Source organism: Heterodontus francisci, chromosome 10, assembly GCF_036365525.1.
Source record: "Heterodontus francisci isolate sHetFra1 chromosome 10, sHetFra1.hap1, whole genome shotgun sequence".
Taxonomy (NCBI): domain Eukaryota; kingdom Metazoa; phylum Chordata; class Chondrichthyes; order Heterodontiformes; family Heterodontidae; genus Heterodontus; species Heterodontus francisci.
The window spans coordinates 53,285,404-53,302,194 of NC_090380.1; the positions used below are offsets into that span (position 1 = coordinate 53,285,404).

A 16,791-nucleotide genomic window follows, 5' to 3' on the forward strand; every position below is an offset into this window, starting at 1 on the left:
GTTATTTTGCAGGTTTTTGAAAGTTGTGTAAGTAATATATAAATGGTGTTTTTGGTGGCATCCCTTGTTTTTTAAAAGTAAAATCCCTCAAATTGAACTTTTCCAAGAAACTACTGATTCATAAATTCCATAAGTAATATCTCAGAAAAATTACTCTGAAGGTGGGCCTGGAACAAAAAAAAAAGAATATTGTAGTGTTTCAGGAAGAAATTAGGATTTGGAAAATACTTTAAGTTCTGGAAATTTGTCATTAATTAATTGGACTGTCTTTAGTTAAATAACAAAGTTTGAGGCATAGTACAAACACTGAATAGGGTGGATGAACTGGTAACTTTAATGTATGTTTCATCGTGAGTATGCTATTCAGTAAAAAATGAACAATATTTTCACAATCCATCTTTCAGTTGTAAATTTACCAGAGTGTATTAGATTCATGTAGCTTTCTCAGCTTTAGATATGGATTCAGCCCTCATCCAGGGAGTTGTTAAGCCTTGCATTTACCAGAAATGCTGATCAGGAAAACACAGACCTGCAGCCTGGAGTTTCCATCCACTTAAATTAACAAACAGAAAATGCATGTTGCAGGCCCATTATTTCCTGTCCAGTGCTCCCCATAAGCACTGCATCTTGCTTGGAGCACGCAATCAGGTTATCAGCCTTATTGCATTTGCCAATGGTCCAAGTGGACCTGTAGAGGAATTAACAAGCTCATTTTCATTACTGTGAGAAACATGCCCTATCCATTGTGGGAGTCATCTGGTATATTATTGCAAACAGATGTTTCTATCCTGCCAAAACAATGTATGATAGCAGTAGCAAAGGGGCACAATTACGAGACAAGGCCCACCATCACCTCACTCACCCAACCTAAATATCCTTTCCCCAATCCCTACTGGTCCAGGATGCTCCTGAAAATACCATGGCTCAGGTTCCCGACCCCATTCCCCTCCTCTCCACCCCTATTCTCACTGCTCACTGGTATCATCTGGTAGCAGTAAGAATGGGCCCTAAACATTGCTAATGGAAAGTACAGGCCTCCTGTCCCCTCATGTGTTAAAATTGCTGACAATTGAAACAAATATATTAGCTACTGGGATGATGGCTGATGTTTGTAGCAGGTCAAAAAGAGCACTGAGAAACCATTAATGACATAACATGAATCCTTGCCATTAAAAAGGCCTTACACACTTGAGATTTCACCTTCTGTTATGGTACCATTCAAGTGGCTTTGGGCATCTTGTGTTTTTACTGAGGGTTGAATTTCATTTATTTCTTGTAAATTGTGTTTCCTCCTGTAATAAATTCGCGATAGCAACGTGATAATAAACATCTCCATTATCAGAAGCTGCTGATTCATATCTGGAAAAGACAGAACTGTAATTAGTTGAGTGACTTGGCATTTAGGAAAAAGATCTCTAATTACAATAGAGATTACCTAGGCCATTTGTAAAACAGTATAAATAATTCTTCGGGCAATTTTAAGAAGCTCCACTGTCAGCGTGAAGGATTGCTGGTGGCGAGCACAGGTTGGAGAATTGGCTACAGTATTCTAGCCCTATTGCTAACCTGATGATGAGGCTAGTGAGGCCCTACACCCTGAAACAAAAAAAAAATCGTGCTAGTTCAGGAAGAAATTAGGATTTGGCAAATATTTTAACTTATGGAAATTTGTCAAATTAATTTTGACTCTCTTTCATTGTAATATGTCTCAAACGTTGTCAATTAACAAGAAGAATCAACATATTTATATAGCACCTTTAACAAAACAAAATGTCCCAAGGCGCTTCACAGGAGCATTATAAAACAAAGTATGACGCCAAGGCACAAAAGGAGATATTAGGTCAGATGATCAAAAGCTTGGTTCAAGAGGTAGGTTTAAGGAATGTCTTAAAGGAGGAAAGTAAGGTGGATGACACCCAGCTCTACCTCACCACCACTTGCCTCGGCTCCTCCACTTTTGCTAAATTATCTGACTACTTATCTGACATCCAGTGCTGGATCAGCAGATATTTCTTCCAATTAAATATTGGGAAGACTGAAGCCATTGTTTTCGGTCACCGCTCCAAACTCCATTCCCTAGCTACTTACTTCATCCCTCTCCCTGGCAACAATCTGAGATTAAACCAGTCTGTTCGCAACCTTGGTGTCACATTTCACCCCGAGATGATCTTCCAACTTCATGTTTATGCCATCACTAAGACCGTCTATTTCCACCTTCGTAACATCACCTGATTTTGCCCCTGTCTCAGCAGATCTGCTGCTGAAACCCTCATTCATGCCTTTGTTACCTCTAGACTTGACTATTCTAATGCATTCCTGGCTGGTCTCCCACATTCTACTCTCGATAAACTTGAAGTCATCCAAACCTCCGCCGCTTGTGTCTTTACTCGCACAAAGTCCCGTTCCCCTATCACCCCTGTGCTCGCTGACCAACACTGCCTCCTGGTCAAGCAACGTCTTGATTTTAAAATTCTCATCCTTGTTGTCAAATCCCTCCATGGCCTCACCCCTCCCTATCTTTGTAATCTCCTCCAGCCCCACAACCCTCCAAGATATCTGTGCTCCTTTAATTCTGGCCTCTTGTGCATCCCTGATTTTAATCACTCCACCACTAGTGGTCATGCCTTCAGCTGCCTAGGCCCCAAGCTCCCTATACCTCTCTGCCTCGCCACCTCACTTCCCTCCTTTCAGACACTGCTTAAAACCTACCTCTTTGACCAAGCTTTTGGTCATCTGAATTAATATTGCCTTTTGTGGCTCAGTGTCATACTTTGTTTTCTAATACTCCTGTGAAGTGCATTGGGACATTTTATTACATTAAAGGTGCTGTATAAATACAAGTTGATGTTAATTAACGAAGTTTGAGGCATATTACAAACACTGAATTGGGTGGATGAACATTACTAGTATCTTTAACGTATGATTCACTTTGAGTATGATACTCAGTGGTAATAGAACTTTCAATTGCATGGTGAATACGTAAAAAAACTTGACATATCCATTTTCAAGCAGGGCTGCACCACAAGCAAAGCCAAATTACCCTGTCTATTTGTAAGATATGTGCTTTTATTCTAACCACACTGAACCACTTAGGAAGGTAGGAATGCACAGCACCTGTAAAACCCATGAGAGTACATCTGGCTGGTTTAAATTAATATTCACAAGTAATAAGAAATCGACATGCTTTCTTTTCAAGCAGAAATTTAGTGTATGATAGCTTTAAAATAAAATAATATCTAAATAACATACATGCTCCTCTGGCTGTGGGTGAAAGTGGAGGTGCACAGGCTATGCCACCTGCCAATGCCGTTATGTTGATAATTAAAGTTTGGAGTTGATTAAGAATGAATGAAATCTGTAGAAAAACCATCAGAAAATTAAAATCACCAAAGGTAACATAAACCATGATAACTGGACCTATATGGTAGGCTTTAACAAATTATAATTTCTCAGGCCAACCAGTTAGTTATTAAACTGATTCATAAAACTAATTCACACAAATGCAGGGTGTGTGTTACAAGTTTCAGGTCTACCTTAAATAGTCTCTCGGGTACATCAGTGATGGTCAATCACGTAAACAGGCAGAGTATCTTACTTTGTGGAGTGTGCCCGTACTGTCCAATATCTGTTTATAAGAAAGGATTGCTTTGTGATCTGAATTGGATATTGTGTCTTAAAACCTTCCCTCATGCACACTTCGCCAATCTTTCAAATGGGGGACTGAAACATTTGGTAAGTAAAGACTGGATATGAATTTTTATGCTGCTTTATTTCACAGATGACAAGTGAACATACAGAATGACAGTCAAAGAAAATTCCACTTAACTCAATTCCAATTCTCTCCTTGAGAAAATTGGGGGAAAAAATAAACCTGTCCTTTCACGTTACCTTTCTTTTTAAGATTACTTTGAACTGCAAAAACCAACCTCTTGCATTTTAGTTTCAGGCTTTGGGCACTCGGCTTACACCACATGTTTACTTGTTTTAAAAGCTGCCAGCCTTTGTGCTCCTTTAGTGGCCCATTTGTTCTTTTTTTCAGCCAGGGAGAGATAGGCTTGCCAAATCTAGCTGGAGGTAGACCTGAAGGTTTGATGACATGACATTTGACCATGTGAACATCTGTCTATGAAGATCTTTCTTTGGCCTTGAGTGTCGAGGTTGCCTTTGAAAAGGTAGGAAAGTTTGTTTTCCTTGTGTCTCCAGTTCCTTGGGTAGGTCTGGGGATTCCCCCGTCACCGTAGCAAATTGGCTCCATGGACTTTTACCACACTAAATTTCATTAAAAACTCAGTTAAAGGATGTTACGACTTTGGACTATTATTTTTGAACAGGTTAAATAAAAATCAATAAATAACTGTTAAGAGGGTAAATCAACATCTGACATGTGGGAGTCTTTCAAATGTCAGTTGATTAGAATTCAGGACCAGCATGTTCCTGTGAGGAAGAAGGATAAGTTTGGCAAGTTTTGGGAACCTTGGATAACGCGGGATATTGTGAACCTAGTCAAAAAAAGGAAGCATTCTTCGGGACAGGATTTACTCCCATTTGGAAACAAACGAACTTATTAGCGAGAGACAGCATGGTTTTGTGAAGGGGAGGTCGTGTCTCACTAATTTGATTGAGTTTTTTGAGGAAGTGACAAAGATGATTGATGAAGGAAGGGCAGTGGATGTTATCTATATGGACTTCAGTAAAGCCTTTGACAAGGTCCCTCATGGCAGACTGGTACAAAAGGTGAAGTCACACGGGATCAGAAGTGAGCTGGCAAGATGGATACAGAACTGGCTGTGTCATAGAAGACAGAGGGTAGCAGTGGAAGGGTGCTTTTCTGAATGGAGGGATGTGACTAGTGGTGTTCCGCAGGGATCAGTGCTGGGACCTTTGCTGTTTGTAGTATATATAAATGATTTGGAGGAAAATGTAGCTGGTCTGATTAGTAAGTTTGCGGACGACACAAAGGTTGGTGGAGTTGCGAACAGTGATGAGGATTGTCAGAGGATACAGCAGGATATAGATCGGTTGGAGACTTGGGCGGAGAAATGGCAGATGGAGTTTAATCCGGATAAATGTGAGGTAATGCATTTTGGAAGATCTAATGCAGGTGGGAAGTATACAGTAAATGGCAGAACCCTTAGGAGTATTGACAGGCAGAGAGTTCTGGGCGTACAGGTCCACAGGTCACTGAAAGTGGCAACGCAGGTGGATAAGGTAGTCAAGAAGGCATACGGCATGCTTGCCTTCATCGGTCGGGGCATAGAGTATAAAAATTGGCAAGTCATGCTGCAGCTGTACAGAACTTTAGTTAGGCCACACTTAGAATATTGCGTGCAATTCTGGTCGCCACACTACCAGAAGGACGTGGAGGCTTTGGAGAGGGTACAGAAGAGGTTTACCAGGATGTTGCCTGGTCTGGAGGGCATTAGCTATGAGGAGAGGTTGGATAAACTCGGATTGTTTTCACTGGAATGACGGAGGTGGAGGGGTGACATGATAGAGGTTTACAAAGTTATGAGAGGCATGGACAGAGTGGATAGTCAGAAGCTTTTTCCCAGGGTAGAAGAGTCAGTTACTAGGGGACATAGGTTTCAGGTGTGAGGGGCAAAGTTTAGAGGGGATGTGCGGGGCAAGTTCTTCACACAGAGGGTGGTGAGTGCCTGGAACCTGCTGCCGGGGGAGGTGGTGGAAGCAGGTACGATAATGACGTTTAAGAGGCATCTTGACAAATACATGAATAGGATGGGAATGGAGGGATACGGTCCCCGGAAGTGCAGAAGGTTTTAGTTTAGGCAGGCATCAAGATCGGCGCAGGCTTGGAGGGCCGAATGGCCTGTTCCTGTGCTGTACTGTTCTTTGTTCATACTGATGGTAATGTAAATAAATTAATCTATTTGCTTTAACAGTGGTATGACCATGTGCTATTTTGGGACAGCCTGGATAACCTCCAATGTAAAACAGTGTGGTTTCCGATGATGGTTAGCCCTTTATAATGCTCTCTCATTCATGCTGTGCACAAGATTACTCTCATTTCAGCTCATAGGAAGCAAGTGTCCGCATATGGATAATATATTTTTTTTACAATGAACAAGAGTAAAAAGGAAGCAATAATTGTAGCCATCTTATTGTTTTATACTATATTTTTAAAAAGTTAATATTGTATAATTTTATTTGTCTCCTCCATCAATACCATATACTTGGGCCCGGATTTTCCTGTCAGCGACAAAGTGTCAGCGTTCACTGCTGACTGCACAGAAAATCTGCATTTACCTTGTTCATAGGCTGCAGCGAGAACTTGCTCTCCCGGCTGGCAGCATGGCTCCCCCAGCGAACGTATGTTGAAGCCATGGAGCGAGGTGAATTCTGTGCGAAGCCACGCCCCCATTGGCATCACTGGAAGAAGTCACGGCCCTTAAGGTCAAGCAGTCAGTCACTGTTCAGGTTGGTACTTTATCATGATTCTAAGTAGTTTTGAACTTTTTAAAACTTTTACGTACTTTCAATCATTATTAAGTACTTTTTTAAACTTTGAAAAATTGTTATAAACTTTTAAATAGTTTAAAAAGTTTTATAAACCTTTTAAAACTTTTAAATACTCCAACAAAGTTTGGATTGAGCCTGGATATAGATTCAGGCTCTTCCAAAAGCTAGCACAGAGATAAATTTCAGATGTCCTGACAGTTCAATGAATTATCTGCATGGCCTTCAAAGATGTTTACTAGTGGAAACATTTCCCCTATTAGCTTTTGCTGCAGGTCACCTTCAACGCATGCTTACCACTTCACTTAAAAATAGAACACGTGTGTTCCTACACCTTTTCCTTCAATCATCATGTTCAGTTCAAAAGGGACTGTACAGTGACATGTCTAATCCAGCTTTGTCACCATTATCCATATCCTGTTTAGCAAATGCTTCAATATCTGCCACTCTCAGTCAATCATGTTCCATTATTTATTGCATGTTCTTAAACTTATGTAGCAATTCAAATATTTTTGTGATAGCACCATCCCGACTCTGAATTGTCACGAGTGCTTTGAATGATTTTACCTTTTCAGTTTGTACTGCATATTGGTTCATTTACATTCAAGAACCACTCAACTCAAATTAAATGTCACTTTAATGCAACTCAACAGATTACAGTCCAAAATATAAAACCAGGAGGCAATTTAGATAGCATGCTGGAATGACATCACAGGCAAATTTCGTACCCTCCTGTGTACATCACACTTCACCATCAGTGTCAGTTTATCAAAGACCATAGCAGCTAAAACTGTATGAAAGTATACCTTTGCTTCTGTCAATCCTCTCATCAGCCGTAGTTCAATGAAGAGAAAGTTACTTTAGCAATTAGTGTGCTGCAGAGATGCAACTGACAAGGAGATGTATCCATAGCTTTCTGGGACAGTAAAATATTCTGTATATCATTAGGATTATTATTGGATAGCAGGAAATGTTTTAAGACTCGAATCTAATCTTGGTTTTACATGACGGGTTTCACTCTTTCAGTTCAACCTATAAACTATGATATTATCAGAGTCCCCTCGATTAGATTACGGACCCAGAATTACTCCCTACTGTCTATAACTTAACTCTGATGAATCATAGCATCTTACAGCACAGGCATTAAACTGTTTATTTTCAATGAGTTTCTTTTAAACAGGTCTAACATGATCATCAGAATCATGCTAGGCATAAGCATAATTCTGGTTGGTAAGATGTAACAAGTGGTGTGCCACAGGGATCAGTGCTGGGGCCTCACCTTTTTTACAATTTATATAAATAACTTGGATGAAGGGACTGAAGGTATGGTTGCTAAATTTGCTGATGACACAAAGATAGGTAGGAAAGTAAGTTGTGACAAGGATATAGATAGGTTAAGTGAGTGGGCAAAGATCTGACAAATGGAGAAAAATGCGGGAAAGTGTGAAATTGTCCATTTTGGCAGCAAGAATAAAAAAGCATATTATCTAAATGATGAGAGTTTGCAGAGCTCTGAGATGCAGAGGGATCTGAGTGTCCAAGTGCATGAATTGCAAAAGGTTAGTATGCAGGTACAGCATGTAATTAGGAAAGCTAATAGAATGTTATTGTTAATTGCAAGGGAAATTGAATGCAAAAGTAGGGAGTTATGCTTCAGCTACACAGGGCATTCGTGAGACCACATACTGGTCTCCTTATTTAAGGAAGGATGTCAATGCATGGAAAGCACTTCAGAGAAGGTTTACTAGACAAATACCTGGAATGGGCAGGTTGTCTTATGAGGAAAGGTTGGACAGGCTAGGCTTGTATCCACTGGAGTTTAGAAGAGTAAGAGGCGACTTGATTGAAACATATAAGATTCTGAGGGGTCTTGACAGGATGGATGTGGAAAGGATGTTTCCTCTTGTGGGGGAATCTAGAACTAGGGGGTTACTGTTTTAAAATAAGGGGGTCACCCATTTAAGACAGAGATGAGAGTTGTGAGTCTTTGGAACTCTCTTCCTCAAAAGGTGGTGGAAGCAGTGTCTTTGAATATTTTTAAGGCACAGATAGATAGATTCTTGAAAAGCAAGGGGGTGAAAGGTTATTGGGGGTAGGCGGGAATTTGGGTTGAGGTTATAGTCAGATCAGCCAAGATCTTATTGAATGGCAGAGCAGGCTCGAGGGGCTGAGAGGTAGAGGCCTGCTTTAGGTCGGGAAAAAGAACCCGACCCGAACCCCACCGACCCACAGCAGGCCCGAGCCCGACCTGGCCCGAGCCCTTCGATTTTATACTGATCCCGACCCGACCCGACCCGAACCCGCCACTACTCGGCCCGACCCGCGCCCAACCTGACCATCCGCTTACTTCCTGACACCGAACCTGCAAGAAGCTGCAGCACATGCGCAAGACGTCATAGTGACGTCACTCGCTCACTGCGCAGACTCAGCTTCGTCCAAGACTCCCAGCTCAGGTAAGTTTTTTAACACCAATACTTACCAGCAGAGCACTTACCGTGTGTGTCCGGCCCGACCCGACCCGACTCGATCCGGACTCGGCCCGACCCGACCTGAGCCCGAAAACTGGCACCGGAAGATGAGCCCGATCCGACCCGAACCCGACACAGGTCGTCAGGTCCCGTCGGGTTCGGGTTGGGTAGCAGGCCTCTACCGAGAGGCCTACTCCTGCTTCTAATTCGTATGTTCGTATGCTGCCAGTGCCTCTTTAACGGTGGATGTGCTCCTCAGTTTACTAATATCAGCCCTAACGTGAAAAGTGGCGTAACTTATGGGCAATCAGCCCAAAATCCTGAATCACAGGTCTCTGCCGCTTTAGAAACCAGCCTGGCGGAACGATCAGCATGGCTCTCTGGAGCTGGATGTTGCAGTGCCATTGCATCCCTCAATCGTAACAAATGTCTTCGCATTCACTGCTATTAAGGAAGGAAAATCTTGGCTATTATGTCCAGTGAGCTTCAAACCAGCCTGGGAAGACATGAGAAATAAACAATGTTTTTTAAGTAGCTGCAAGGTGCAGAGTCTATTCCTACCTTATAAAGAATGAATTTGGGGATGATCTTCTGATTTTTAAGTTCACCTTTGACTTTGTTAAAAACAATTGCAATTGGCCACAGTGCAACTATTGTGGAGACACCAAGGGAAGTGTTAATCCATATTGCAGGCCCACTAGGAGAAAGCTGTAAAATAAGAAATCATATACTGTTATGTTCAGTGAAAATATATCTAACTGTTGTCAGCTCTATACTACAAAATATTTATTTTTTGTTGCATTTAATCAAACTTGAAATGGGTAAGTTAATCCAGCCTCCTTATGGAGCAGTGCTTGGCTTCCACTTGGTACCTACTCATTAATACTAACAGGTGAGATTGGTGACCCTTCATATGTGGACTAACAGCTTTGAACACATACTGTGAATCATGGGGCAACATTCCATAATGTGGCATATTGAAGAGTTATTCTGAGATCTAAGCTAGTTTTCCGTCAGCACAATTCTCTCGTCAGAAAGCTCTCTGCAGTTACTCCCTTTGAATTGAATCAATCTTTACTAAATATTACACTACAGAGGCACTGAGATATTATGGTGCATACTTTTAAAGGTAGAATTACAGCATTAATTCAGAAATGCAAACTTTTAAAAGTGTACTGCTTAGGCAGCTGCTCAGGAAAAAGAGCAAAATTTATCCATTTCTATCCTGTAATTAACATTTGTCAACTTATTACCAGTGTTTTTATTTATCCCATTCAACTACTAGCATCTAGCTCAACAGGGGAAAAAAAAACATACATCATTAAGGCTGAATGTCCCATTCACCCAAAGGACTAACGTGAAGGTCATTAGGACTGGCCGCAAGAAAGCTAGCTGAAATGTTCCCAATTTCAGCATGAACATCAGGCGCCTAAAAAGAAAGAAGCAGACATTAACATACTTAGGCAACAGTTTAAAATGGCAAATATAAGACATTAGTTTGGGTCTTCCATTTACTTTTAATATATTAACCTAATAAGGGATTTAACCTTTGGCCACTCTGTGGAGTGCCTTGGGATGTCTTTTATAAAGAAAAAGAAAAACTTGCATTTATATAGCACCTTTCATGACTTCAGGATGTCCCAAAGTGCCTTACAGCCACTTTGAAGTATAATCACTGTTGTAATGTAGGAAACGTTGCAGCCAATTTGCACACAGCAAGCTCCCACAAACAGCAATGTGATAATAACCAGACAATCTTTTTTGTCATGATGTTGATTGATGGATACATATTGGGCAAGATACCAGGGAAAACTCCCCTGCTCTTCTTCAAAATAGTGCCATGGGATTTTTTACATCCACCAGTTAGAGCAGACATGGCCTCGTCTCATCTGAAAGACAGGAGGATTTTTGATTTTTTGGATTGGAGCATCTCATTATGGGATTTTAGCATACCTACTACCAAGATAAAAAGGTGCCGTCATTTAAATTTTATATATTACATATTGTTGCAATCACTTATGCTAATATTTACCAAATAAGTAATAATGTCAAAACATTTTAATGTATTTGCTCCTTTCCATTTTTGTGGATTACTTCTATCTATCCAAGTTCCCAACACCATATTCTTTGAAATGCGGGAGTGCCAACCAGTTTATTTTTATCCATCTAACAAAGCAAAACTAAAGTAGCCATTGATTGGAATCAGTTGATTTTCCATTCGGAAACAACAGTACATATAGCTTGGCTATGATCAGCAGCTCACCATTTGGAGTACTGTCTCAGAAGAACCTATAACTGCAACTTTATAGTATTACATATCAGTGCATCACGGCATTACATAGCTTACAGTTATAAGAAAATATTGGGTTGGATATTTAGGTCCCGCTGGAACAGGAACTGAGATGGGCGGATAATGAAAATACCGGCGCCAGCCAGTGTGCCAATTTCCCGTTACCATTCCCGCCCACAGCGGAGGAGGCCGGCCCAGAGAACCCACACAATCTCCTAATGAGTGCAATTAAGGTTGTTAAAGAGCACATTGAGAGCGCATTGAGGAGCATGTTGAAATGTAGGTGGGGATGCATGCCAGATGCATCTGGTATGCCAGATCAGGGTCAGACCAGGTGCATGGAGGTGGCAACACAGTGAGGAACCAGTCATGGTGACACCAAGAAATTAGGTAGGGGCATAAAAAGAACAGCTCAGAGGGGAACTCAGCCATTGACACACAGGTGCCATCGGGAGTGCACAGGTTGTGGGGAGCGTATTTTTTAGCCACTCGGCAGAACAGGGGGTCATCGCCCTCCTGGCATCACAGATGCACAAGAGGGACATAGCTTCCAGACACAACTGGGAGGCCACCCAAGTGCACGGAAGGCTCCAGCTGGCAAACGGGCATAATTCTCAGATTTTGGGTCCAGTGGCAATGAGGATCAACATCCTAAGCAGGAACGGCAGAGCCGTGGGCATCAAAAGGGCAGAGGACAGGGACAAGAGGCAGGAAGGCAACAGAGGGCATACCCTCAGCATAGGATCTACCACCAAAGACGGAGCTACCTGGGCATGTCGGAGAACCAGTTGTGCAGGAGACTGCGACGCTCCAGGCAGATGGTCAAGCTGATTTGTGCCCTCGTCGCGGAAGACCTCACACCTCGCAGCATTGCTCGCCATACCCTGCCAGTAGCTGTCAAAGTCACTGTGACCCTGAACTTCTTTGCCTTTGGCTCCTTCCAAGGATTATCTGTGGACCTTCATGGCATCTTGCAAATGGCTGCACATCACTGCATCTCACAGGTCACTGAAGTCCTTTTTGTGAGAGCTGGGCAGTACATTCAATTCCAGACAGATGGGGCATCACAGGCACAAAGGGCAGAGGGTTTCACTCCACCGCTAGATTTCCCTCGGTGCAGGGCATCATCGATTGCAACCATGTGGCCATCAAGGCAGAAAGGCCAGTGAGATTTATCAACTGGAGGGGCTTCCACTCCCTCAACATTTCACTGGTCTATGACCACAACAAGAACTTCTTGCATTTGTGCACTTGCTTTCGTGGCACCTGCCATGATTCCTCCATCCTCCGGAAATCCAGGCTGCTGCAGCTCTTCACGCCAACCCCCAAACTACGTGGATGGATTCTAGGGGACAGGGGTTATCCCTTGAAGAGATGGTTACTCACCCCTTCATGAGGACCTGAGATGGAGGCATAGAGGCACTACAACTGAAGCCATCTGCTCACTTGGACCACTACTGAGCAGGCCATCGGGCTTCTGAAGATGTGGTTCTGGTGCCTGGACTAGTCGGGTGGCATGCTGCAGTACACTCCTGCAAGGGTTGCGTGCATTTTGGTGATCTGCTGTGCTCTGCATAACATGGCCCTCCAGAGAGGTGTGGACCTTGAAAACGGTGATGTGCTAGATCAACACAGCTCACTGGAGGAACAGGAGGAGGTGGAGGAAATGCAGAACACAGAGGTGCCCCGGCTGCACAGGGAGGTGGTCTCCTCAGGATGCCATCAACATCAGGGATCATCTGATCCAGGGACATTTCAGCTGACCCCTTCAAATCCAGGAGGACTGCATGGTTTAGAACTCAATTTGAGCTGCCTGTGAGAGCATTTCCATTGATGATGCAGCCTGGAATAGATCAACTCTTACCGCTAACAAAGGATGCACATTGCCCAGAGGTTTCCCTGCTCACGGACCTTGCTCCCCTTCACGTCATCCCTCATTTCTTGTCCCACCATTAATAAAAGGAAGCTCACACATCCGGCTTCATGTGTCAACATTTACATGGTGTTCAAAAACAGAATAAGTGCACAGTTATAGGAGAAACAAACCCCAGTGACCCATCCAGTGCTCAGCCCAATGCAGCAGCCTCCACTCATGGCCACTTCTACGCGTGCTCCCCATATGGCCTTGGATGAGGTAGAGGTTGTCTTGTCATGGTCCTGTATATTTTTTTTTCTCCAGGGAATATGTGGTATGTCTTTAAGGCTTGCAAAGGATCAGTACTGCTTTAAGAACCAGCAAGCCTCAGGAGTTGGAGAATGTACATTTTTGGTTGCTGTTGGATACAGCCATTTGGAGACTGCTATTCAAAGAGTGCATTCTCATTACCTTGGATACACCCATTTGGACTGAGCATCAAGTAATACATTTGTTACAATTCAATTTTCAACTGGCTTTTTAGTTGAAGACTGTCTGTTCTAACAGAACACAGACAGACAACTGGTGTTAGCACCTGAAAGAAGTGCTCTCAGTCATTTAAACTGAAGGAAGAGAATTTAGTCTGTTTAATTATTATCATCTCTCAAATTCTAAAAAAGTGAAGCCAAAACAGAGACCTCCGATGATTTAAACTGAAGGGAGGGAAGTTAGACTGAGAAAATCTTTTATCCCTCAAAAATTCTAAAGCCAAATTGATTCATTTAAGAAGTGTTTGCAAGTTGTTAATTGTTGAAATTCACTGAAGGAAGGAAAGCATCACTTACTGCTGGAATTAGACTACGGACTGTTCTACTGTGGAAGGACCATTTTTCCCTATCGGATGGTTGTGAGGACTTCAAGCAACATTGGACTGTAAATTTGCAAGGACTCTAATTTTTTTCTATTTTAAATGTTGTTTATATCTTCATGGTGTTTAAGAATTTAGTTTTTTTAATTAAATAGATAATTTGTTGATTTAAAGACACCTGGTTTGGTTAGCCTCATTTGGGGGTTAATAGATGGTACAATTTGGCTGGGTCTTTCTTTAATTTGGAAAATTTAAAATGATATGTTAGGTGATCTGTGGAAGGACGGGATTGAATTAACAGTGTGTTTCTCCCACCACCATCAGAATTTTGATTGAGGACTTTGACTGGAGCGGTCGGTTGTAACATATTAATTGTGTTTCTCGTTTGGGATTTGAATTACATATTAGTTGGGGGTTCGTCCACGATTTGAATAACATATTAATTGGGGCTCACTCGAGATTTGAATCACATATTCATTGGGTTTCTGGATTTGAATCATATCTTAATTGGGGCTTGCTCACAGTTGAATCATATTTAATTCGGTGGCTCGCATCTGGGATCAGAATCAGACTAATCTGGAGGGCTCGCATTTGGAATCATATTAATTGCTCTCGAGTCTGGGATCATATCAATTGGAAACTCTATTGTTGGGATCTAAATCTAACACCAATTACATAGAAATTAAAAGAACCAGGTCTCTTGTATAATAAAGTACAGTCTGTACCATTGTTATAACATTAGTGGTTGTAGAAGAGTTTTTGGGAAAGCAGAATGTTTCCCTGAGTGACTTGATAACTTTAACTAAGAACAAATTAAAAGAATTGGCAGCGAAATTGGGGTTGGAATTGAAATCAGGCGTCATAAAAGCAGAGATAATTGACATAATAGCCGAACATCTGGAAGTAGTAGAAGATGATGATGATACAGATGAAGGGCAATAGGAGGAACAAGAAAGGGAATATGAGAGACATGAAGTTAGTAGGTTTGAGAGTGATGCAGTGGTATTGGCTAGGATTCAGTTGGAAATGAAAAAACTTGAGGCAGAGAAAGAATTAAGAAAACCTGAATTAGAAAAAGAGGAAAAAGAAAAAGCATTAGCATTAAGAAAACTTGAATTGGAAAAAGGGGAAAGGGAGAAAGAGACAGCAATTTCGGAGAGAAAGTGAAAAAGAGAGGGAATTTAAGTTAAAAGAGATGGAACGAAGACAAAAGGGTAGTCTTGAATCCAGGGAAAATTTGGGTCAGGAGGAATCTGTGTTTAGATCAGGACCCAGCGAGACGTTGCTTAAATTTATACAGGCTGTTCCTAAATTCAAGGAAAGGGACATAGCGGCATTTTTCATATCTTTTAAAGAAATAGCCAAACAGATGAAATGGCCAAAAGAAAACTGGACATTGCTCATGCAGGGCAGGCTGGTAGGCAGAGCTCATGAAGCTTAGTCCATGCTTTCTGAAGAGGCTTCTGCAGATTATGAGATGGCAAAAAAGGCTATTCTCGCTGCGTAAGAGTTAGTCCCTGCAGCTTAACATCAGAAGTTTAGGAACTTATGGAGATTGACTGTGCAGACATATTTAGGATTTGAGAGGGTGAAGCAAATTAATTTTGACCATTGGATACGAGCATTAAAGATAGAAACCACATATGAGAACCTTCGAGAATTGATTCTCTTGGAAGAGTTTAAAAATTCCTTTCCTTCAGTAGTGAGAACTCATAGATAACCTGAAGGTTTTGAAAGCTAGGCAAGAAGCGGAGATTGCTGATGATTTTGAGCTTGCGAATAAGACAACCTATTTGGCCGTCACCCCCACTTTGACTGGAGCGGTCAGTCATAAGAGTCTCTGGTTAAGGCTGAAATGCGGTTGTCCTCATTGTAGAGGTGCCAATGGGGGCACGCCCAGAGGCAGCTGCACCGGAGTCAGTGCAGGGGTAGCCTCTGTCACTGGACCCTATTGCACAGATGGTCCCTCAGTCACAGGGGTCAAGGAGACCGATGATGATGGTGCCCGGTGAGGGATGGCACCCTCATCCTCCTTGGTGACTGTCTCAGACCTTGGCTGGCGTTCCGGATGGCTGGAGGGGACCACCAGCTGGGGTGCAACAGGCATCCCCTCCAAATATCTCTGCACTAATAGCACTACTGAGCAGTCCTTACCTAGAGTGTGGTATGCATTCTGTGAACATAAGTGCGCAGTTCCGTTATGCACTCCAAGTGCAGCCACATATGGCTCTCCATGAGGATGGCCACTCTCGCCAATGGAGGAGCTCATGGGTTCAAAGCCTTGTGCTATGGTGGCGCACATGAGCTGAATAGACTGCTTCATTTCAGCCCATGATCCCACACTGCCTCAGGGAATGATGACATGTGGGAGCGCATCTGTTATTGCTGGTCTAAGTACAGCCTCCTTTCTTGTGATCCCCCGAGGCCCTGCATCTGTGCCGACCTGAGCAGGGCTATGTCTGTCCTCCATTCTCCGAGGGGGAATGCCCACAGCTGCCTCTGCCTCACTCACCTCCTCCTGCACACTCGTAATGCCCTCATCACCCAGTGCCATCCATTCTATGTGTGCGCGAGGACCCAACGAGGTGACTATATCTGAGCTGGTGGAGGGTGCAGTTGTAAGATGATGGTGCTAGCTCTGAGGTCTCCTCTGGCAGCGCTTGGCCTGGTGCAGATACAGGAATCTGTCCTTCTGTCTTGAAAAAGAGATCATGAGAATTAGCCTTGGGAAGCAGAAGCCTCTGCAGTGCTAATGCTTCCCAATGCAGCTGAGTCTTTGGCCTGCTTTCATAGGATTGCCATGCAATGCACCCACTTAATCGATGTAATCCAATTT

At 42.6% G+C, this 16,791-nt stretch overlaps 1 protein-coding gene across 1 annotated transcript in view; it reads right to left on the reverse strand.

Annotated features, from left to right (window-relative positions):
* Positions 1-1,180: 1,180 nt before the first annotated feature.
* Positions 1,181-16,791, reverse strand: part of LOC137374121 (organic solute transporter subunit alpha-like) — a 56,283-nt gene continuing 40,672 nt past the window's right edge. The window contains exons 5-8 of the mRNA XM_068039886.1: positions 10,260-10,371; positions 9,504-9,650; positions 3,250-3,355; positions 1,181-1,359 (exon numbers count right to left, since the gene is read on the reverse strand). Of these exons, the coding sequence (XP_067895987.1) occupies positions 1,181-1,359; positions 3,250-3,355; positions 9,504-9,650; positions 10,260-10,371 (544 nt within the window). The remainder of the gene's footprint in view (positions 1,360-3,249; positions 3,356-9,503; positions 9,651-10,259; positions 10,372-16,791) is intronic.